Below are 23765 nucleotides of genomic sequence, written 5' to 3' on the forward strand. Positions count from 1 at the left end.
CTTATAGCGAGCGAGGACCCCGGCCCGCGCGGGCGCGGAGGCTGCCCGCGGCGCTGCCTGATCCGCCGCCTCGCCGTGGGCCTACCTCCCTCGGTGCCAGAGCAGACCCGGCCCGGCCCGGCCCGGCCCGGCCGACGGGGAGCGCGGCCGCCTGGGGGTGAAGCCAACTGCAGCAGCCGGCTGGGGCCCAACTGGGGCGAGGGTCCACCTGGGGCTAGGGGCCATCATCTTCCCTAGGGCGGCGAGCGCACCCGTTGCTGCTGAAGCTGTCTGGCTGCAAATGGCACCGTTCCTCAGTGCCTGGCAGCCTGGAGGAAGATGGGGAACAAACCTCACTTCAATCTCCGCCGACTTTCAGCGGGGGTTACAGGGCTCATCTGCAACTCCGGCACCTCGAAAGTGCAGCTGCAGGTTCCCGCTCCTGTCAGGTGGTTGCGCAGGTTAGGCCTGGCCTGTGCGCAGGTTAGGCCTGGCCTGTGCGCGGGCAGGACAAGCGGCTCAGCTGATCCGTGCGTGGGCAGCACGGCCGACGCTTTTCAAACATGTCAGGTGCTGTCAGTCAGTCTGATGGGGGACTTTGTCCATGCTATCTGTTTCAGACTTGACAATTTTACCGTTGGATGGTCAACATACTGACATCTCCGTAAAAAATGCGTAGTGACAAAATATAACAAGTAGCAAATATTGATAGCCATGGTTGGTGGCTAATGCAGTCGAACACATTTGTCACCAACATTGTCAGTCACCTTTTCTACAATATGTCTTTCTGTGATCTTCCTGGTATCGTCAAGCGGCAGGCTGTAGGCTAAATCCAGGTAGTGCGGCGACGCTGCCCATGCAGGGACCCACCAGGGCCCATGAGGGCAGGGGAGGAGAGAGAGGGAAAGTGGAAATCGCTGGGCTGGCTCAGAGCTGCCCTGCAGGCCTTGACGTCAGGCAGGACCAGCACAACCTTTCTGAGTCTGCAGGGGGGAAAGGCCAGTCTGGGGGCTGTGGCTGCAGCACGCCCAAGCTCCAGCTGTCCCTCTCCCTGCCTGTGTCGACTCAGGCGGTCGGGTACATACCCTTTATATTACAGAGATCTAGAGGGGGGCAGAAGCTAACCACAGGCCTCTGAAAAAGAGTCATGGAGGCAGAAGTGTAGTGTGGGGACACTCCTTTCCCTACACTCTGAGCTACCAAGGGCAAACCCAGTAGGAACAACTCTGCCTGTTGCTTGTGCTGGCCACCTCCAACTGCTGCCATGTATTGCTTCAAACTCTGAACTGCAACCCCAGTTGTAATACCCCAGTGGGCTGCAACCACTGCAACCCCAAGACAGGTATTCTCATTTAGCAGCTCCTGTGGGACATTTGCCCATGACTTCTCCCCTCCTTCCTTCACAAAAAGTGGAAACATATAATTTCCTTCATACCGCTCAGACCCCAGAAAGCACACAAACACACAAATTATAATGCCCACCTTCTTTCCCTCTCCCTGGGGAGAATGTTCTTCCCTGTATCCATCTATCACTTAATCTTCTTGTGCCCCTTAAAAAGCCCCAAAGATGCCTAATCTATAGAGGAGTTATTGTACTGAGTGGAACAATAAACCATTATCTCCCGCAATGTCATCAAAGGATAACAAGAAGTCCGTAGCCAGCCATAAGACCCATCAGTATTGCCAGATAAGTGCAATATATATTCTGTCCAGGAGATGGAAGTATGCACATCTGAAAGATTTGTATTACAGCAAAAGTGATAATCACAGTCAAATTATAATCTAATATTCTAGAAGTAGAATATGCAAAAATAGTTTTCCTAGCACGGTCACAAGAAAACAAAGCTGCGCTAAGATAAAAGTTATGCATGTGTAGAGGGGAGGTTTGCGTTGACACTGAACTCTCTGTTGAAATGTTGGTATACTATAGTAGGTGTACGTATTTGTGTGTAATAATTAATGGAAGTGTGTGATCCTGTTTGAAAGTCCACTCCACTGCACAGTGTGTTAATGTGAGCTCAGCGTTCATATGGGCACTCTGCACGCTGCTGGCACTACTCCACCTGCTCCACTTTTCTGTCCAGATTCCTACAAGGAGTAGCTAGTTTCTGAACCTCTGTATTTTCTCTTGGAGTTACGATGTCCACTTAGCATCCCGCAGTTTAAATGCTGGCATACAGCCACGGGGCATGACACGTTTAAGCCAAGGATTGCAGTCCCGTGCTAAGAGAGTACTTCTAGTGCACTCGAGGGTGGGTCAGCAGGGTAGCAAGCAGAGTGCTCGAAAACGAGGAGCTGCCAGATGCAGTGCAAGAGCCTGCCTGGGCTCCAGACGGATGAGGTGGTGTCAGTGCAAACACTGGCCTGGTGTTTCACTGAGCAGCCAGGCCCAACAGAGGAACTCGGTCCTCTCAAGATTTGCTCACATTATAAACAGCATAACACGCTGTCTATAAACTTGGATTTGGGGAGAGGAAGAGTAACAACAAGCTGCTGTCTCGTGACATTCATGAATTTGGGCTCTCACCAGCCAGCTGTTCAGAGCGATCCATTTGGACTCACCATATTGCTGCATATATTTAAAAATCCTTTGGTTATAGCTGCTACCCTCTGTGCTTTCCATTCAATTCCTTGACTCCCCCTGACTGTCCCCCCTTTCCAGGGTGGAAGCCTTCCTCTTTTTTCCCTCTATGATCAAAATGGCAACTGAACTCAGGGGCTTTTCCAGAAGAGCGGTACTGCAGCGAGGATATAATGGTTCACTGTGTCTCGGCCATCCTCCTCCTGCTCTTTTTTGCTTTCTCAATTTCTCTCCTTGTCTCTTGCTGTGGTAACCTTACCTTCACCCCATGCTCACCCTGGCAACCACGACCCATCTTTTCTTCAAAATGCCAGACTGCAGTGACAGCTTAACTTAAGTGCCATGTTGTAAACTGTGGAGACTCAGGAACGGAGTAATGAGTAGCTCAGGCGGCATCACAGTACGGTGAGGCAGCCAGGCAGGCAGGCGAAAGTGTCAGGTATTACAAACTCCCAAGAGAGGTCGACGACACTGCTGAACTCTGAACAATCAGTTCTGAATTCCAGTTCTGCACAATCCTTGCAAAACTTATTTCCCTCTGACATCTGTTTCTAGAAATACAAAGCACAGGCATGTGCTATAATTAGATTTCCAATGTCACGGGATAGAATTATCTCATTTTCCTTCCAAAACAGACATGATTTCTCAGTTTGTGGAACATCGAGTTGGAAGCCTTCTTGCAAATAACACATTTCACCCTACTCTTCCTAAACAATTACCTTATTCACTTTCTGGTCACACAGTCCAAAAAAAGGTTCGGCATCATAAAGATGGGAGGCCAGGCTATTTTTACCAATATTCTTGCCCTATATCCACAGAATTCCTGCTCACCAGCCCAGAGGGGAGAGATGTGTATTTCCAAGTGCCTCCAGCTAACGGTTCAGAACAGCCAACCGTGTGCTGCTACTCAGGAGCGCGAGAGATGTCTGCGTCGAGTTTCAAGCGCCTGCAGAAATTATGGTGAGGCCATTCTGCAGTCATGGAAAGAGGACAAGCTATGGCATTTCAGTACTGATTTGAAAAGAAGATAGACCTTGATGTCATGATAACTGAACAAAAGAGTTTGCTGGTTTTCGTTGCCTTCCACAGATTCTGCACTAGACTCTCAAAGGATACGGTTATCATGTGGTTACATTACAGCCATTTTAAACTCTTTCCAAAAACCTGTGTGCAGCCACTATGACTTCTGGCAAAAGAAATAGTAATATGATGCAAATAAGCACTGGCTAAGTGATTTCCGGATTGTAATACAGAAGTATTTCTAAGATCTCTGCAAATATACAGAACAATAATAAGGGATATGTATTCCCACATGTGCATTTCAGAATGTCCTGGATGTCCACGAAGGAAGCTGCTCTTAAAGCAAATGTTCTTAATACGTTTTTATCTTGTGGACATAAGCAATGGATTGTAGACTCTATTTGTAGTATTTATAGAGGGCTAGTGCTCCAAGGCTTGAATTCTACATATGATTTGGGATCTGAAAAGAAAGATACATTTTGTTTAAAGTTGCTGCAGACACGACATAAGCAAGAAAAGCTTGTATGCTTTTAAAAAGATTTTTGTTAGACTTGAAAAACTACCATGACAGGCTGATAACAAGTCCCAGTTCAAAGGCTAACAAATATTTATAGCTTACGAAGAATATATGAAGAATTAATAAACATGTTCCATCAACCAGTTTCTTCTGGCAATAATGAGCAGCGCATAAGTAAACTGTATGCATGCGTAGGGAGTCCATAGGCCCATTTCATTACTCGAGCCGTAGCTCATGCTGATCGCAGTGCATCACTGCTGCTTCCCACACTTCAGCCTTCTACTGCACGCATTGGCTTTGCGGAAATCTGCCTCCATAGGCTTTATTGGATTACTCATTACTCACGTGTAATTGTTAATGAGAGGAGGACTCGGTTTTGAAAGTAGTTGGAATCTGTTGAGTGAGAGCAAGTAGTTGGAGTGAAACCTATTTCACCTCCTGAACATAATTGACTGTCTATCTCTAGCCACACAATGAAAGCTTTATTCTCTCTCCATGATTTTAATCTCTGTCTACAAGTTTCTCTTATTCGCTCTATTTGTGTGTCATGCTTTGCATATATCACCTTTTTCTAATTATCCTTTTGCTGAACCCAGGATAACTTGCAAGTGCTTTTTCTTTTTTGGGGGGGGGAGGGGCGTAAGGCTGTTCAGGGGGCAATATCTACAAAAAGGATTTATGTTTTTGTGTTTTTCTGCATGCAGACAGGAAAAGATCACGGTAGTTCTTAGGGATTTTTTAACCTCACAGCCGCAATATATGCCACACACAAAATATATTGTCAAAATAGACTTCACCAAAGGAATGTGTGGCCGTTCTTTGTGGATGCTAAATAGTTTTAAAGCTTCCTAATCTTGTGATAAGAAAGTAATTCTGCTTTTTTCTGTCACATGGAGTGTGGGATTCTAAAGTTAGCTACACAGCAACATTTGCTCTGAAATGCCTTATTATGCATCTTAATATTATAGCTGGTGACTAGATGGAATACTGATGGCCTAGTTAAAATAGTGCTTTTAAGAAGTAATTACTGTTTCTTCTCGTTAAGCAATAGGTGGTCTGTCTTCTATTACATTTTGAAGGGCTCCCCAGCTCATGCCTCATCTCCTTCCTCACTTTCCTCCCCTCCCGATAGGAACTTGTGCCAAATGGATTGATTATATCACCTCTTCCTCGTCCCCAGCCAGAATTTACTCCTGGTCAGTTTATAGCTATTGATTCTTGTGGCAACTTTGTCATTCAGCTCTTCTGTTACTGTTTATGGTTCCTGTAACTTGCTAGAGACTGTGTAGATGATCACCGATCTTGCTTGGTCTACCAGTCCTAAGAAGCCATCCTGGATCTCCCTTAGGTATGGAAGACAGAGACGTTATTGCTCTTTTTAAAACAGACGAGTGCTTGTGCTGACGAGGCAAGTCCGCAGTCCCGCAGTAACTGCCAGCCACACCCCAGGAATCTGAGGGAGCGAAGCCAGGCCGAAGGGTGAAGCTTTCAGGAAAAGCAGTGGGGTTAGTCAGCTGTAGCAGGGCAGAGTCCCTGCAGCCCATCCCTCCTTTACCATCCAAACTTCCCTTGGCTGCAGGACGTGGGATGTACCCCTGGGGCCCCTGACCCCACCTCCCCCAGTCCCTAGCAGTCACAATAACGTGATACCCATAAACTCTTTGAGCTCCTGTTCTAATACACTTGGGATTTACACTTCCATTGTGAGGCTCTTCTATAATGTGTATTGTCCTGCTTGTCGGAAACACCTTCCTAATGCCCAGGTGAGGTATGGCTGTACTCAGCAAATGCACACCGGTTCTCCTGACAGCTTGCCCGCTACCTCCTCGGTTTTCTTCACCTGTAACCCGTCGAAGCCGCTGTTCCCAGAGCACAGGCAGCACTTCGTGCCTGCCCGGGCCCGGCAGGTGAGCAGCTCCCCTCAGCCAGGTGCGCAGCCCGCCCCGGACGCCGGCAGGTTACTGCCAGGCTGTCCCACGCCCGGCGCCTGCTGTCGCCCTCGCTGCTCCCCCCGCCCGGGCTGGCAACCCCGGCGGGGCGCAGCACCCCCGCCCGCGCCCCGGGCAGCCCCGCGGCGGGGGCCCCGGGCGGCAGGCGGCGGCCGGCGGGGCTCGGCGGGCGGCCCCCGCAGGCCGCGCATGCTCAGGGGCGGCGGCCGGGGCGGGCGCTGGCCCCGGCCCCGGCCCCGGCCCCGGCGCCGGTGCGCTGCCAGCCCGCGGCCGCTGCCGGACAGGGCGGCACCGCACGGCACCGCGCGGGCCGCTGCGGGCGCGGCGCTCCTTCCCCATGGGCAGCCGGGCGGCGGACGGCGCGGGCAGCGAGCGGCCCCCAGGTGGGAGGCGGGGGGCGCCCCGCGTTTCTCCGCCGGCGGCACGGCCGGGGCCGGGGCCGGGGCCGGGGGCGCTTGCCGCGCCGCAGGCTCTGCCTGCCGCGGGCGCGCCGGCGCTGAAGGGCCGGAGCCTGCGCTGGGCAAGGGCGCGGGCGCGCAGGGGCCGGGGGCGGGTTTCTCCGCGGCTGAACCCCGCGGCGCCGCGTACCGGCGCTGCCCCCGCGGTACCGGCGCTGCCCCTGCGCAAGCCCGGCGCTGTCGGGGTGGGCCGAGGGGCGGCGGCGGGCTGGCACCGGCCGGGGGTGCCGCCGCCTTCGCGGCGAGGTCTGCGCCGCGGCACGGGGGGGGGGGGGGGAAAGTAGCGCGTCTTGGTTTAATTCCCCAGAGCCGGGAGGGTGCAAGTTTTGTGCTGGTTTTAATTTTCAAACCTGATTTGCAAACTGTGTTTCCCTCTCTCAGTTTATAATACTTCTTTCTTTTGCTCTTGTGTTTTAAGAAGATGGCGTGCCAGAAGCAGTCGGTGAGGAGTCAAGAAGGCTTACCAGAGAACAGATATTTACAATGGCTGCGACAGCTTCCATAAACTTCAGTTCAATGATATGCTATTCAATCCTGGGACCCTTTTTCCCTTCAGAGGTAAACAAACAATTTAGCTAGCTACTCTGTATATGATTTTTTGTATGTTGAAACTTTTAAAAGGATCTTGAACACCGTGGGACCTTTATGGCTGGCTGTAAGCTCTGAGTTAGACTTTTCAGTTGTGGGAATTCATAGTGCTAGCCTGATGCTGGCTAAAATAGATTAGGGTGTATATAATGGTGACCTGGATCCTGTCCATGGACTAATTTTATCCTCCCCGTGGCTGCAGAGAAGACAGCAAACTAATGAGATAGAAGTTGAAATGGATGCTTGGAGAAGTGAAATAGGTTTTTTTGCCCAGTGTTACATAGTGGTTTGGTAGTAGAGCTGAGATTAAAACTCTGCCCGTGTCTTGACTTGCACTTCAGTGCCATAGCCACTCAATGACTTTTTATTTATAGCTACCTCTCGGTTAACTCATGCTGGGCCATCGTGAACTGTGTTAAACTTCCTGACCTAGCAACTGGAGGGGAAAAAAATAAGGTCTGCTTATGTTGAGCAAATGCAATGCTTAAACACAAGATGGAAAAAAAAGAGGTCGTGGTGCCTTTGCTGCAGAATTTCATTTCTCTCATGAGCAAGTTGTTACCAAGCATTAACAAAGAAATGTTAAGATTACTTTTGCTGTGAATATTCCAACGTACTGCTTGTACCCAAGAAAATGTATTTTTCCAGTTGGATAAGTCAGAAATTTGCCTGGTGCTTGTTATGGGAAAGCATGATACAGTGAAGATAACAGATATCTCTGTTCACTGGCCTCTCACCGTGCGAGGGATCAAGGCTCTGTAGCTAGCTCCGTTGCACACCAGCTGTATACCTATACACTATATACTACCTGTATAAAGGCTGATCCCCAGTTCAGTAGTTCAGCAAACAGCACAGTGTTTCTATTCATTGAGGAATAACTGTTGCTTTTACCTTGATTACATATAGCTTAAGTAGAAGTGCAACGTCTTCAAATTGCTGTGTTGTTACCTGATGAGCCCTTACTGCCTTTGAGAAAGGAAATTGCTTTGTAACTGCGCTAATAGAGAATTAAAACAAAAATTAAATGTACAAGGCATGAACGTTATTCACCTCAAGAATTTGCCTCTGTCTTTAGACAGTTGTGATCTTTTTTGCAGGCAGAAAAAAAAGGTGCCAGTAACACCATCGTTGGCCTGATTTTTGGATGTTTTGCTTTGGTCAATTTCTTGACTTCTTTAATCTTGGGAAATTATGTAAGTATAATTGAAGCTATAACTTATTTCTGTGATGACGCAGGCTGGTACATGAAGACAGTTCTCTAAGGATGAGAAAAGCAACATCCCTTCAGTAGCACTCCTGCAGGCTTGTGTCTGCAGTAACTGGAGCCTGGCCAGCCAGTCTGAATCTGATCAAAGTCTTGTCAGTACGATTTAAAAATTACTTTTCTGCAGTTACTGAGGGTAGCATAGGCTGGCGGACATGTAGCTGTTTTGTTTCACTGGTTAACTTTTCTGTTTGCTTCAGAGTAATCTGCTGATCAATTCTCCTTTCTATTACCTCCTTTCCCCATACCCCCCATTTTATTTATTGCACTTACTTATATGTTCTGTTTGCCTTTGGCAATGTTCTTAAGGTGGTGGGTTTGTGTTGTTTTTTTTTTTTCTCTCTAGTTATCTGCACCCCTTCTTCTTTTCTGGTATGTTGTGTTTTTCTTAACATTTCCTCCTATTATGACTCGCTGCTGCTTAACTCCGTTTCCCCTTCCACTTCATTATACAGCAATATGAGATGAATGTCTCCAGTTCTTGCAGCTTCAATTTTCCCATAGATTCAGGATTTTTCTCGTGCTGGAGAAATTACAAATGAATTATATAACAGTTTGTTTATATGCTGGAGCACCACTGTCTATGCATTTTTGGCTAGGGCTGCTCAGGATCAGGCCCTAAGTTGGGGCTGCTGCAGTTTCAGAGTCTTCTCTTTCTTCGGCTGGACAGTCTGCTGACCCTATGGTGAATGATTTTTCTCTGGTGGTGAGGTGGCTCATCAAGGTGTCACACAAGTGCCATTGGTAAGTCCAATCTCAGTGCCTGTGGTGGCATTCAACTATGGCACAACCCTCACCAAGTACTTTGCCGGGGAGAGAGAGAGTGAGCGTGCCATCCTCACTGCAGATGGGTGAAGTGAGCACCAATAGAGGTGGACGGTCTGGCCATCAGAAATCCTGAGGGTTTCAGTGAAACTCATCAAAATATGGGCTTTAGTAATAATGGCTGAAACACAGGGACTTTGTCCAGGCCTGAACAAGAAAAGAGTCTGCAAAACCTGCTGTCCTTAGGGGAAGTTACGGCATGGAATTAGAAGCTCGGATGTACTTTGTTACGGGATTGAGTTAGCTTTACGGCATGCCTCTTGTCATCCTTCACCCTGGTGATGGAGTCTGAAGTAATGTGGGGTCCTTTCCCTGGTAATGAATGGGGAAGCCTGAAGCTACCGTGCTTCCTATGTCAAAGCTTTGTGCTATTAAAGGTTGTGATAAATTTGCTTTAAAATCGGCTTCCGTTGACTCTCCTGAACCATATACGTGACAGGTATTGCTGACTTTGCATCACTGACAGTGCTGGAGGGGGAATGTATTACTTTGTTTATAATGAGGAATGCTGCTGTAAACTGCCGCTCTGCAGAAGCTGCAGCGCGATGCTGTGAAATAGTTAACTGCACCGTTGTCTTACCATTCTGAAAACTGGGTTAAGTCACTTAACCGTTTAGAGTATTTTTAGGTTCAGTATTGCATGAAGGCACACTGGCAGGAGCAGTGTGTCCAGATCTTTTAGTTACATACGCTATAAAGAGCCCATAATGTTTTGATTTCTTAACAGTAACTTTGAAAGATTTTTGATCTAGGCTTGAAATAATAACATGTAAAAATGATATTTAATTTACAGCTTACGCATATTGGAGCAAAATTCATGTTTGTGGCAGGGATGTTTGTTTCGGGATGTGTGACCATTCTGTTTGGGTGAGTAATTTTTGTTGGTTGGTTTTGTTGCATTTGTCTTCTAATCATTTTCATACATATGAAAAGATGGACACAAAACTGGAAACTCTGGGGCATCTTTCAGGTGTTGGTTAGGTCGCCTAACTTTTTGCATCTCTACTTTTTATCTGTCCCTTGTAAAGCAGAAGAAAGAAACACTTCTTCCTTTCAGTAGGTTTCAAAGCCTGTTTAGTGCTTTGAAAGCAAAGGAGGAAGGTTCTACATATTTAAATAACTACCATAGTTGATGAATAGCAAGAAGTCTGTCAAAGTGCAGCAATAAGGGAACTATTTATGCATAGTGTTTTAATTATTCTTTTCTTAAAAATATAGAGTGCAAATAAGAAGCTTTGCCTGGGAGGTGAAGAGGCTAAGCCACTCGTTTTAGCAAAATAAAAGTTTTATTAACAACGAAGGAAGCTCTTATTGGGTAGTTGTAACTCATTGCATCAGACTCCTTGCACAGTTGCTTGGAAAAGTTATGAAATACAACAGAAGATGGCATTGGAGTTTTTCACAGGTTAGGGTATTTGTGCTCTTTTCACCACCAAAGAAAGGGGAAAGGGAGAAAGCTGCCAGAAATAGTTTGGTAAAGTTTGAATGACTTCACTGATGTGATTCAAAAAGATGTGGCAATAGAAGGCATTGCATGCCTTGTAACTGTGTCCTTTAATGAGTAAGAAGTGGTGCTCCAGGGACTTTAGTAGATAACTCGTTGCATCCTGAGAGATCTCCATTTACTGTTTTTTTTCAGAATGCTGGACAAGGTGCCAAGTGGACCAATGTTCATCGGTTTGTGCTTTTTAATAAGAGCAATGGATGCAGTAGGTTTTGCAGCAGCAATGACGGCATCGTTTTCAATCCTTGCAAAGGCATTTCCCAGTAATATAGCTACTGTCCTGGTAAGTGCAAAAACCAGTGTTACAGCTGAGTAGCTGCAGTATGATAAATTGCCAGTAGGCAGCCTAAAACCAGGAGGAAAAAAATCTGATGTCTCATATGCCGGCATATTTGAAATCATCACTTAATATTTGTTTGTAATCTAGAATCACAATCCTAGAACAACTTTAGACCTTAGCATAACTCCAATTAGATATAAATTAAGCAGTATGTATTAGTTGCTTATGTTTTGAGGACAGCTGAGCATTGATGGCAGTAGTTATCTCTTCAGTTGAAATTGGACTATTAAAATACTAATACATCATAAATACTTTTTATGGTTGGTGAGCAACACAAGTAAAAGCATTATTTGGATGCAGTTAGGTTAACTCATGGGCGTTCCATGTGTTGAAGTTTACCAGAATGTCTCAAATCTATCTAGAACTAATTTTAAGGACTTGCTAGTCATACGCTGTTATTAGTTATTTCCTTTCCTAGGAAAGGAGAAGGCTGGGACCCTCAGACCCTAGGCTGACCTAGGGTAAAGAACTTGGCTGTTGCTGACCGTGTCCGCTCTCGGGTCATTTGACCACTCTGACTTGTATCAGTAAAATTAAAGATGAGGATAAATCCCTATGCTATCTTTGTGGGTCCCAGAAGTTAGCAAAACTTTAACTGTAAGCAATTATTACCACCAGCCATTACTTGTTAAAACAGGGTGGTCTAAGCACTGATTAGTCAAGTATTAAGGCAGATGTCAACAGTGGTGACCATGGTGTTGTAACACAAGATTTAAGAGTAACTGTGTTGTTGTCCTTTGGAAAATTAGTATCTTATAAAAGATGTCAGATCATGAAATTATAGCCAAAATAATCTGAGTTATCCCCATTGCAATTTCACTGTTATTTCCTACCCCTGGTCAGTGAATCCAAGTGGTTATGGAGAGAAAGCTTTAACTTAGCACATGTACCTCATCCCAGTAGGCTTGTTTGGGTCCTCCCCCTCAGGCTGGAGTGCAACTGCAGGTGGGAGAGATGATCGCTTCAGCCCGAGTTGTCCTACAGATGCTTTCCATCAGTAGCACATTTGTCTTGCCTCAGGACTGGGATGTGTTAGGTGACAGCAGAGTGGCTAACGCTGCACTACAGGTGGTTCCCCACAGTGAAGCAAAAGAGGTGATGGCTGTCAGCAGGCAACTGTAAAATTCCTTTCACTGTCCCAGTTTGTGAAGGTTGCCACTAGCCATTATCCACCTTAGTGATGCAGTGCCTTTTTCTTTTCACTGGCCTATGTTGCACTGCTCCTTAGAAAAATAGATTGCTTTTATTGTTACAGTAGAGTTTCTCAGCATTCTGATTTTTTTTTTTTTTTTTTTTTGCTTGCTTGCTTTTTCATCCTTTAGGGCAGCCTTGAAATTTTTACAGGACTCGGACTGGTGCTGGGCCCGCCTTTAGGTGGCTTTTTGTATCAGTCGTTTGGTTTTGAGGTCCCTTTCATTACGCTGGGATGCGTAGTGTTGGTCTTGGTGCCTGTGAATATGTGCATATTACCAAAATACGGTAAGCACCCTTCTTCCTGTCTCCTTCACTCACCTTATTTTCTCATGTATATAACTGTGTTTTAGAAAAGTATCGGTTGCTGGAGTTTGATTTAACTTAGAGGGCAAAGCTCCAGCTGAATTAACTTGTAATTTTGATCAGGCCCATGTTTTCATGTGAACTAAAATTAATGCGTGCAGATGGCCTGGAATGAATCCAACACTTCATGCCCATCTCTGCAAACACTAAGAACTCTGTGTGGAAGTGAACTGAGATAAATTTTTTTTTTTCTTTTGTCTCTTTAGCTTCAGGGCTTGTAAAGGATCATTTGTGTCTTCTTCGTATCAGCTTGTCATTGCAGCTAGTTGAAGAAAAGCTGAAGATGGGTTTTGCCTAAAACAAGAGAACTTGGCATGTTTAAGGGGTTAACAGAGGGGGAAAAAACAGAATTACAGGGAGAGCAAAAAGGGTTTACTTGTACTGAATGATGCAGGATCTGATTAACATAAAAGAATGTTAAAGTTAATAAAGGAGGGGTTTAATTGACCTGTTGGAGGTCATGTAAATTTGATTAAATTTTAGATGGTCCTGCTTGGACAGGAAGTTAACTTAAAGATAAGTCTTCACACAAGATCATAATTGCAAAGTTCTGTTAGTCTTTTCTAGAATAAAAACTAGTGACTTTAAAATACATTTAAAAAATATTTTTCCGCTTAAATATGAAAACCTTGGGGAATAACTTCATATATATTGGCTTTTAGAAGAAACTTAGAGTAGCTGACCATGTGCTGCTACTGCTGGCTTTACCGCCACCTCATTGAGCTCTGAAATTGTATGGAGTCATGATATTACTAGCCAATTTGAAACTATGTTAAATAAATGTTAGCTCTGAGCTGGTGGATGCTAATGAATGAACTTTTAATTCTATTTATACTTTGAGACCACATTCAACTATTAAAGCACCAACAGCATCAGGAAGGGAGCCTGACTTAGAAATGACATCTAACCATGACATCCGAAAGAACCTTCCTGTCCTTAGTACAGATTGAACACGTAGGAGACCCAAATGACCAGTTGCTTAAAAATTCGGACAGATCTCAACTGATAAATACCAATCTTTTTATTTTACTTTCAAAGCATGTTTCTCCGATTGGCTACGAATGGTTTGTGCATGTTGTTTTAAGTTGAGACGTATCCATGAGATTTTCTTTGTAAAAGGGCTAGCGGAGAAGTAACCGTATTTTCACATAACTGGGAATAGTACATGCTTTTGTTTTTTTTCAAGTTGGGGATTTGCAATGTTGGAATCTAAATTGTGTACTTTTCTTATTTTATTCACCTGTCAAATTTGTTTTTTAATATAAAAATAGTATCGTGCGTAATAGTCTACTGTTGACTTTCATTTGTTAGATAACAAGAGTAATAGGACTAGAAAAAGGGAAATACTGATTTCTTTTATAAAGCAAGAAGATCAATCATGAGCTTATGCTGCTGAAAATAATGCAATTTCCCCCCCTTTTTCTCTTGAAACAGATTCGATCCCTAGCAAGGACTCCTTTTGGAAGCTCATTCTTCTGCCCAAAGTCTTACTACTCTGTTCTACTATATTTTCTCTAAGTGCATGCTTGGGCTTTTTGGATCCCACAATGTCTCTATTCATCCTGAAGAAGGTAAGTCCTGTTAACATGCAGGGAAGTCTTGACTTGCTAAATAGTAAATAACTGGTTATAAATGTGGTTTAAATATCTTAAAATTAAACCTTATCCAACTACACTGCTTTAATTAACCGTTAATAATATGACTTCCAAATAACTTGATTTCCACAGTACTGACAAATCACAGTTTCTTTTGACACTATTTGTGGCTGCTGGGTCTCGGTAACTTTGAGAATGAGGAAATGTAAGGCCTTTAAAAATCTGTTTTCTGAACTTACTTGGCTTTCCACTGCAGAGTACCTTCTCTGAACGGGGCATAGCAGCTGGTTTTGTAAGCGAGGGACTTTTTCCTCCTTTCTGAAAGCAAATTCTGTAAAACTGCAAGTCACTGACTGTTTTATTTACTTTTAATATTTATATATTTGTTTCCTACTTAATTTTATTTCTTTATTTTCCCCATGCTGTTTAAGGTAATGAATTTGAAGTAAACAGTTTAAGATTCTATTTCTGTGTGAAATTAAGCAGCGCTTTTTGAGTGGTTTATTTATGAATTGTTTTTCCAGGGAATAGCATTTCACAGGTTGTTGTGCTCCTACTTTTTGTCTGTCTGATCCAGTACTTAGAGCACTCATCCAGGGTGGAGGAGACTTGATGCTAACCTCTTCCATCAGTGGAGATGTGAATGTATGTCTTCAACCACCCAGGGGGGATCTGTAATTTTTCCGCTGTAGAATATTGCACACTGGTGTGGCTCTTCTGCTTTCCCTCTGCTCTGCGCTAACAGATAACTTGCTGTGAAAGGGCTGTAGCCTTCTTGGCAGGTGTTCTAACCACTAAATTAGAGTTATTATCATGTGCTTGCATATGGCAAGGAAGTAGTGAATATTTATGTAGTCCATGCCACATGAAACATTTTGGAATACCTTCTAACTGGTAGTTAAAGCACTTATTTGAGAGACTGGTATGTTTTTGGTTCCTTACACGTTTTGTTTCAATACAGAAATGTGACTCTGCATTAGGAAAATGTAGACCTCGGGGTGTTTGCAAAAACCCTCTTACTTGTTCTCATAAAAGTCCTCCTTTGGTTGAAAAGCCAGAGTTGTGTTTTATAGCACTGCTTACTTTTAAGATGCACTGATTAGCAGTGGATGACTACAGTATTTATGCTTTTCTAAGTGGAACTAAAACTGAAGATCGGAGAGGTAAAGACTAAATCCATCTAAATTTCAGTGTCTGAGGTGTCTGTTTCAAATGTGCCAGATACTGATGTTAGAATCCTGCTGGTGTAGGGACATAGCATAGTGTTTCCTCCTGAGATTATTTAGGCTTTAGCCGAGTACAGTTGTGTCAGGTATTTTCACTCCCTGCTTAGAAATGGAAGTGGAAGGAAACTGGAGCTCTGCTGATGACTTCAAATACTTGAAAAACCTCTGTATAGTTGTCAGTAGAATACTTAAAATCATGCATTTCGGTATTTTGACCTAAAATATAATTCTTGGATTGTCCTTTAATGAATACAGCATATATGGTTTCTTTTCTTGTTTTTTTTGTTTTGTTTTGTCTTTCTTCCCATAGTTCAAACTCCCAGCTGGTTACGTGGGCTTGGTATTCCTTGGTTTGGCACTCTCGTACTCCCTGTCTTCTCCCCTCCTCGGCCTCCTAAGCGACAAACTGCCAGTGAGTACTACCCTGCTGTTTGTGCAGGGTTGGTAAAGCACTCTCTGCATTTAGTTAAAACTGGAGGACTTCCATATTTGAAGCGATGGACGTAGGTCTGGTCCTGTAAAGGGATCTGTCTTTCAGGACCTTGCATGTGCACTGAATATTGCCAACTTGAAGGTCTCTTTTGCAAGGTCCGGGTAGTAGAAGAATGTCCAAAATAGTAAAGGGTGTTGGACAAGTATCTTGTAGTCGAAATGTGTCGCGCTTTTCCGGTGGACTAAGCACAATCTATTTCTAGCCAATATGGAATGGAGAGTGGGAAAACATGTCCCAGTTATTCATGCTTTTGTCCACATCTGATTTTATCAGCTTTTGAGAAGAGGAGTAAAGATGTTCTGGTTAGCTGTATTGACTTTCTCTCTTAAAAAGTGTAGTATCCAAATTAGATCAGCACACTGACTGACTATGGTTCTCTAGCTCTTAACTGCACCGTAGAAAGAGACTTTGACAGTGATATACCTAAAACTGCCTGGTTGACAGCCAATGCTAATTGATCAAGGAAACCTAGACTTTGAATGCTGGGCACGAAGGACAGTGCCAGTTTTCTGACACTGTTTTTTTTCCTGACACAAACTAATAATGGCCTTTTTACATGAGAATCACATGCAATGCTATATGATATTTCTTATACTAAGGAAGAGTAAGACCTAAAATACTTTGCTAACAGAGAAGCACTGTTATTCAGTATCCTGAAGCAATCTCTGTATTAAGCAGCTGCTGCCAGTGATTGCAGTGGCAGCGAGGACACATGAATTCAGTATTTCTTGATGGTGTTCAGAACTGGCAGAGAAATTGTGAATTCCCAGTTTGTATATAATGATGGTCTCTACAGGAGCAGTACTTTTCAGGAGATGGAGATTTAGAAGAGGGGTATTAGGAAAGACAAAATAGTTACATTACAAATTCACATCTTTAAGTTACATACCTCTTCCCTTTCTTTCACAGTACCTCAGGAAGTGGCTGCTGGTATCTGGAAGCTTAATGACAGCACTGTGCTTTTTCATGTTAGGACCTGCTCCTGTACTGCACATTGAAAGGTACAGAACTGCCTCTTCTTGAACCTGTCCCCTTATGTGATGTTTTTGTGATAGCTATCGTGACCATAGTCATGTATGTCCACAAGTCTATAGTTAACATCCCTGACAAAGTTTCTTTTAACTTGAGGCTATGAATGTAAAGCAGTGGAAGCACCTGAAAATTGAAATTTTACAGCTTCATAAAATAGATGCTTTTCCTTTTGTTACTGTCTTTACTCCTGTTAATGTATGTGTGCTGGGAAGAATGCTGCATTTTATTTTCCTTTCCTCCCAATTTTGTGGTATTTCCAGTGCAGCAAAACAAAGTTCTCTTTCTGTCTTATTTTTCAGTTTTCTCTATTTCATCAGTGTTTCTGAACTATGGATTTAGTTGCATGGCTGTGCAGCAGTGTTGATTTTTTTCTTCTCTATGTATATATATTACTTAAGAAAATGCCAGGTTATAGCTTTGTTTTCGGCTAGCTAAGTAGAGACAGTGTCTGTTTCACCTGAACACTGCATTGCCATAGCTCTCAAGTTAATTCGCAGCAGAACACTGCTACATTTACAAAACAACTGTATAGTCCTTTTGTCCTAGGTTATATACTCTGTTAAAGCTGATGATAGGCTTGCTCTCTCTGGTGACCAGCGACAGGGCACAAGGCAGTGGAATGAAGCTGCATCAAGGGAAAATTCAGATTGGACATTAGGAAAAGGTTCTTCACTGAGAGGGTGATCGGTCACTGAACAGGCTCCCCGGGGAAGTGGTCACAGCACCAAGCCCATCAGAGTTGAAGGAGTATCTGGATGACATTCTTAGTCATATGGTTTAGTTTTAGGTATTCCTGTGAGGAGCAGGGAGTTGGACTCGATGATCCTTATGGGTCCCTTGAGATATTCTATGATTCTACAATGTGCAGAATTAGTCAACTCCTTCTTCCCAGACACCTACTTTAAAAAAAAAGATTAAATAGATTTGAAACTGAGCTGGTGAGAAAAGGAAATCAGTAAAATCTTCAATATTCTTTTCCTTAGCTAAGTCTATTTGGGTATAATGTATCGGCCTACAAATTGTACCTGCAAAATCCTTCACTTGTGCAACAAAGCAAGTCTGGAGCTTGGATATATGTATTGCTAAGTTAAGCTTGTCTGTCCACCACTTTCCTATGTGCTCCTCTTAAATTGAACTGCATTTGATACGGAAATACTTAACTCAAGCACAGGATTTTTAAATTCTCTTACAAAGTCTTTTTCTAAGCGTAGAGCTGTATCTTCAAGTCTTAGTGTTCATTTAAAGTCGAGTTCTTGGCTTCAAGAAACCTAGTTTACTGCAGTCATTGAGAGCTGATAAAACAGCAAATGGTGTCCTTATTTGAAAAGAGTCTTCAGCAGCTAACTTCTTTTAAATGCCTCTTTTTCAGTCAGCTGTGGATGTTTGTGCTAGTGCTGGTTTTGGTTGGCTTTTCCCTTGGCATGAGTGCTATCCCTGTGTTTCCAGAAATACTGCACTGTGCATAGTAAGTAATTCTGTCCAGCGCATCTTTCATGTTACTGACAACAGGAAACGGCAACTAATTTTCAGGGGTGAATATGAAGTGGGGTTTTGGTGTGGCCTTTTCCCCCCCTTTTTGAGACAAAGGCAGTGAGTAACACTTAAACGCTTCCACTGCTCTTGTCTTAGTTTTTTCTGACTGAGCACCCCAGTCGTCATACTCCAAATATAATTTTGTAAATGTGTATCTCAGTACTGTGAACACACTGAAGTCCATCAGACTTTGGGTTTCATCGTATGGGGCGACCTGTGTGTGGTTTCATATAGATAGGATTTATTTCAGCTTCTGAGGACGATTAACAGCAAGCAGTTTTCACTGGATTTTCTGTCTGCATTGGCATTAACAGCTGCACCTACAGGAGTCATACTTGCTCACAGTACGGGGTCTGTGATGTGACTTGACAGTAATGACTCAAAGGGTCTTGATTTACTCGTATTAGTATGTTCCTTTTGGAACAAGGTCTTTTCTTCTTACAAACCACCTGTCACTATAATACGCTTGCCGTATGAAACACGGGGAATGAGCAATGGTGTGATGTTAGGAATCTCAGTCAGAAGACATCAGAGATGACAAGTAGCACTGCAATCCTCCAGAGGCAGCAAAGAAGAAAGTACTGGGTAAACAAACATGATTCCACTGTACACTTCTGCTTTTTAACTATTTACGTTGTGTGTAAATTAAAAGGAGGGGAAAAAGCTTTCTCTATAGGGGAAGGCTATAGACTGAGAGACAATAATGAGACAATAAATACTACTCTACCTGATCTGTCTTTCTGCAGTGAGAATGGATTTGAAGAAGGTCTGAGTCTGCTGGGACTGGTGTCTGGGCTCTTCAGTGCCATGTGGTCCCTTGGGTAGGTATACAGTCACCTTTTTGTAAGCTGTGAACGTCTGGTCATTCTATGCTATTGCCACACAAAAGGCTGCTGCATTACAACCAGAAGCCTTGCATTGCAGTCATTGTGTTGACCTTGATTCAAAAGTTTCTTACTGAACAGGTGCCTGGTGGACATGTTAAAACAAAGCTTTTTACCTAACAAAGGGAATGGACTCTGAACTTGTCTTCCTCGAAATGTATTGCCCTGCATATCAGAAAGCTGCAGTGATTAAGTGGATGTTAGCTTGTGCTTCTGTGTGGTCATTTTTGTTGTCACTGAAATATTTAATACAGAGAGAGGTGGACCCTAATTTTTTTTACAAAGCTAACTCCACCCACATGGAGCAAGCTAGAGGGTATCTGCTCCTGACTAATTCTGTTCTCCCTCTTTCATTTTCCACATTTCCTCCTTTTGTCTGGGATAGCTTAGGGTAGAATCTTCTCTTTCAGCCACAGCCATTATTTAAGGTCTGTGTTTGCACAGCTTAGCAGAGTGCATCTGTGTGGTCGTAACAGAAATGAGTGAAAGGTGCTACTGGCTGAGTGACCCTTCAGAGTTGTCACTCAGTGGGAAGTGACAGAGTCCTCCTATTGACAGCAACTTCCAGAATTTTTTTATCTGTCCTTATAGTCCTCTGTGGCTGCAGGTGGGTTTCAGCCGTACAAATTTGCACCATTTTTTCCAAGCTAACTGAAGTTCTAGCTGTCCTGTTGATTTGGCATAGGGTTCAGTACAGATATGGGTAGTATAAAGTTACCAAACCTGGTTTATGCTGTTATCATACCTGGTTTTATTATGTGACTTGCTTCCAGAAAGTCTCTCTGGTTTTACACAGTTTTGTCCCTTTCTGTAGCAAGAGACCATATCATGTAAGACGTTTCATAAAGCGACAGCAGCTGCATAACCTTTCATGGCGTTCTTAGACAGGCATGAAGGTGCAGGGCAGTTACATCCAGCTCAACCTTGCAGTGACAGCGTCTGTCACAATGTGCCTCCCCACCTGCCTATATCCATCTCGAAGTTTGGGAGATTTACATTTTGAGGGATGAGAGTTTAAATTTCTTTTATGATAGAATTGATTGGTGTAGATGCCTTGTTAGAACATGGTCCTTAATGGGGCCTCTAAGCCATTCCAGATACAGAAAAGAGTGCATTCAGCTTTCTGATGTGGATCCTATGTCCAGCTGAGGAGGTAACTAGGTAGGTTTATTGGGGCCATGGCAAACAAAGAATTAATACTTATTGTGGATTATAGGAAAGTTAGGTTTGTGGAAGACAATCTCTTTGTTGACAGAGAGAATCAATGGAGGGAGACCATAAAACACAATAAAAAAGTTCTCTGAGAATATGATGTGTTATCTTTTTTGTTTGGGATGCCAATACCGTATTTTGATTTGTTGCAGGGCATTTACAGGTCCCACTCTGGGAGGATTTCTAAATGAAAAGCTGGGTTTTGAATGGGCCTCAGCCATCCAAGGAGGATGGGCACTGTTAAGTGTAAGTAATTACACCTTTTTTGCTTTTTATTTCTATTGCAATTATGAGCTATTGCATAAGGTTATTATTATTACAATTGTAATTGACTGTTTCCTCAAAGGGTCTTGCAACTGGAATATTCTATATCACTGAGGCAACAAGGAGAAGGTATGGTGAGATATTTATTCTTTATTTTACTTGCAGCCATAGAGAGCAAACCTTTGAAAGCTGTGCTTCCATGTTTTCCTCACTACCAACCTGATAACGAATGACAGGATGAGCAGTAAAAATATTGCTGAAATACTTTGTATGCTTTCCGAAATCCCTACTGACCTAAACAGAGACCTAAACCAGACAATGCCTGTTCTATACAAGTGACAGGACTGTGGCAATAACGAGCAAACCCTACTGATGGTTCCTCCAGGAGGGTGTCTGTGAGCTGGAATTGGCTGGATGGTCGTATCCAGAGAGTAGTGGTCAACGGCTCAATGTCGAGATGGAGATCAGTGATGAGTGGTGACCTTTAGAGGTCTGTATTGGGACCAGTATCTTCACCAACGACATAGACAGCAGGATCGAGTGCACTCTAAGCAAATTTGCAGATGACAGCAAGCTGAGTGGTGTGGTTGACACGCCCGAGGGACAGGATGGCCTTCAGAGGGACCTGGGCAAGTTCAAGAAGTGGGCCTATGTGAACCTCATGAGGTTCAACAAGGCCAGGTGCAGGGTCCTGCACCTGGGTCAGGGTGACCCCTGGTATCAATACAGGCTGGGGGATGAAGGGATTGAGAGCAGCTTTGTGGAGAAGGACTTGGGGGTGCTGGTGGATGAAAAGCTGGACATGAGCCGGCAATGTGTGCTCACAGCCCAGAAGGCCAACCGTATCCTGGGCTGCATCAAAAGAAGCAGGGCCAGCAGGTCAAGGGAGGTGATTCTGCCCCTCTGCTCTGCTCTGGTGAGACCCCACCTGGAGTCCTGTGTCCAGCTCTGGGGTCCTCAGCACAGGAAAGACATGGACCTGTTGGAGAGGGTCCAGAGGAGGGTCATGAAGATGATCAGAGGGCCGGAACACCTCTGCTATGAGGAAAGGCTGAGAGAGTTGAGGTTGTTCAGCCTGGAGAAGAGAAGGCTCTGGGGAGACCTTATTGCAGCCTTTCAATACTTAAAGGGGGCTTACAAGAAAGATGGGGACAGACTTTTTAATAGGGCCTGTAACTATTGGACAAGGGGTAATGGTTTTAAACTAAAAGAGGGTAGACTCAGACTAGATAGGAAGAAGGAGTTTTTTACAATGAGGGTGGTGAAACACTGGAACAAGTTGCCCAGAGAGGTGGTAGATGCCCCATCCCTGGAAACATTCAAGGTCAGGTTGGACAGGGCTCTGAGCAACCTTGTCTAGTTGAAGATGTCCCTGCTCATTGCAGGGGGGCTGGACTAGATGGCCTTTAAAGGTCCCTTCCAACCCAAACCATTCTATGATTCTGTGAAATTATAGGTGTGAAGACAATAGTACGTGGTTCCGTGCAGTAGTGGGGAACCAAATCTAGTGATCCACGTAGCTCTTTCCACGTAACGTGGCTTTTTTGCTGTAATGTTGGTATTGCGTAGAATTATCTAGAGAATATTACATCTGTTTCTTCCCTTCTATTCTTGTCCTTGTGCAAACAGTTCCAGTTCCAGCCTGCAAAATCCTCCTGGTAATAATGAAGAAAGAACTCATCTGATGGGCAGCGAAACATAGCCAGACATACTTTCCATTCTCTGTTTACTGTTGTGGTTTAACATAGTGTTGAGATGAATGGACTTAACAGTGTTTCATTATTCTGGAGCTGGGATACATGATCCCTTAGTGAACAACCAGTTGTGGTTTAGTTGTAGCATTACTGTTTTGAAATACTGACTGCCTTTCTTTTGGAAGTTCTCATGTGGATTGGCTGAAGTGATGAGTAACCCTCAGATGTCAGCCTGCTTAATTGTATTCCATATACAGTGCACCACTGACTGTGACAAGATGAGTTTTCAAATGTCTGGTTTCTGTACTTGAGCCTGCTGTGCATTATTCTAGGGTAAAGCTACTATTTTGCTACCATGATTTTCTGTATTTTTTTAAAGAAAGTTCATTATCTTGTAATACTTTAACTGATAACATAAAATGTTGAAACAGAATTTGAAATGACAAAGCATTAAGCACAATATTGTTTTCAATAAAGCAACTTTTTTTCCTAAGTTTTGTGAATTTTCTTAGACAACAAGAGTCTAAAAGACTTTGTGTCTACCAACACTTGTATTATCTTGAAAGTGCCTGAAAATGGGAGGCAAAGGTAGTGAAGAGAAGACTTGGCATCTCTACACAGAACTAACTGATCTTCAGTCCTGGAGGAGACTTGGCATCATGTGTGTATGTGTATATACATACATGTACAGACCTAGGTATGTTTGTGTTACATATGAAGACTCAGCTTGGTGTGTGTGAGATCTGTTTTACTAATAAATGCCAGCTGGAATGTTTGCATTAATTGCCTCTGCAACAGTAAATCCATCAAAGTCTAGGGCTACTGTTTACCAACAATAGTGGGGGGGAAATCTCCTCGCCTCCTCCAGATGCTTGGCAAAAAAACTCAAGGGGAACTGAAACAAGGGCATGCCTGGCAAACTTGCATTAGACTTCTTGCCCTTGGTTGTGGCAAAAGTCTTTTAATTTGTCCTTGAGCCCAGGACTGGGTTCTAGAAGGGGTTCTCTGTGGTTCCCATTTTTCCATAAATAAGAAAAATGGTCTAGTCCTAGCAATTTTCAATCAGTTTCTCTTGTGAGTAGCTACTGGTATTTACATGGGAAATTTCCCTGCCAGAGCCCTTTTTGGGGCACTAGCAAGATGAACTGCTCTGGTAGCCAGCTGAACTGTGAAGCATCAGGGTACCAAAGGGCTGGCTTCCCCTGGGAACATCCTGGCAATAGCTCCCTTTCCTTTTGTATCAGGTGTTA

The 23765-nt window shown here is 43.9% G+C and overlaps 1 protein-coding gene across 2 annotated transcripts; it reads left to right on the top strand.

Annotated features, from left to right (window-relative positions):
- The first annotated feature begins 6314 nt into the window (after positions 1-6314).
- On the top strand, positions 6315-22987 carry SLC18B1 (solute carrier family 18 member B1). 2 transcript variants are annotated; one of them, XM_082308018.1, is made up of 14 exons: positions 6315-6429; positions 6926-7062; positions 8190-8285; positions 9975-10048; positions 10821-10968; positions 12348-12504; positions 14017-14153; positions 15714-15815; positions 16806-16897; positions 18298-18393; positions 19208-19282; positions 20710-20803; positions 20904-20950; positions 22451-22987. In XM_082308018.1, the coding sequence occupies exons 1-14, from the start codon at positions 6384-6386 to the stop codon at positions 22521-22523; spliced, it is 1374 nt and encodes a 457-aa protein (XP_082164144.1). In that variant the 5' UTR covers positions 6315-6383; the 3' UTR covers positions 22524-22987. The 2 variants fall into 2 exon arrangements, with proteins under 2 accessions (XP_082164144.1, XP_082164143.1); XM_082308017.1 differs by having other exon boundaries at positions 6319-6429; positions 6923-7062.
- Positions 22988-23765: the final 778 nt, after the last annotated feature.

The sequence above is a fragment of the Platalea leucorodia genome (genome assembly GCF_965183815.1).
Source record: "Platalea leucorodia genome assembly, chromosome: 3".
Taxonomy (NCBI): Eukaryota; Metazoa; Chordata; class Aves; order Pelecaniformes; family Threskiornithidae; genus Platalea; species Platalea leucorodia.

What these genes read in the sequence shown, in the direction of transcription:
- SLC18B1 (XM_082308017.1), top strand. Translation starts at nt 6,384, where the DNA reads ATGGGCAGCCGGGCGGCGGACGGCGCGGGCAGCGAGCGGCCCCCAG. An exon ending in GACCCTTTTTCCCTTCAGAG is followed by an intron (nt 7,063 to 8,189) that starts GTAAACAAACAA and finishes TCTTTTTTGCAG; the next exon opens with GCAGAAAAAAAAGGTGCCAG. An exon ending in TCCTAAGCGACAAACTGCCA is followed by an intron (nt 15,816 to 16,805) that starts GTGAGTACTACC and finishes TTTCTTTCACAG; the next exon opens with TACCTCAGGAAGTGGCTGCT.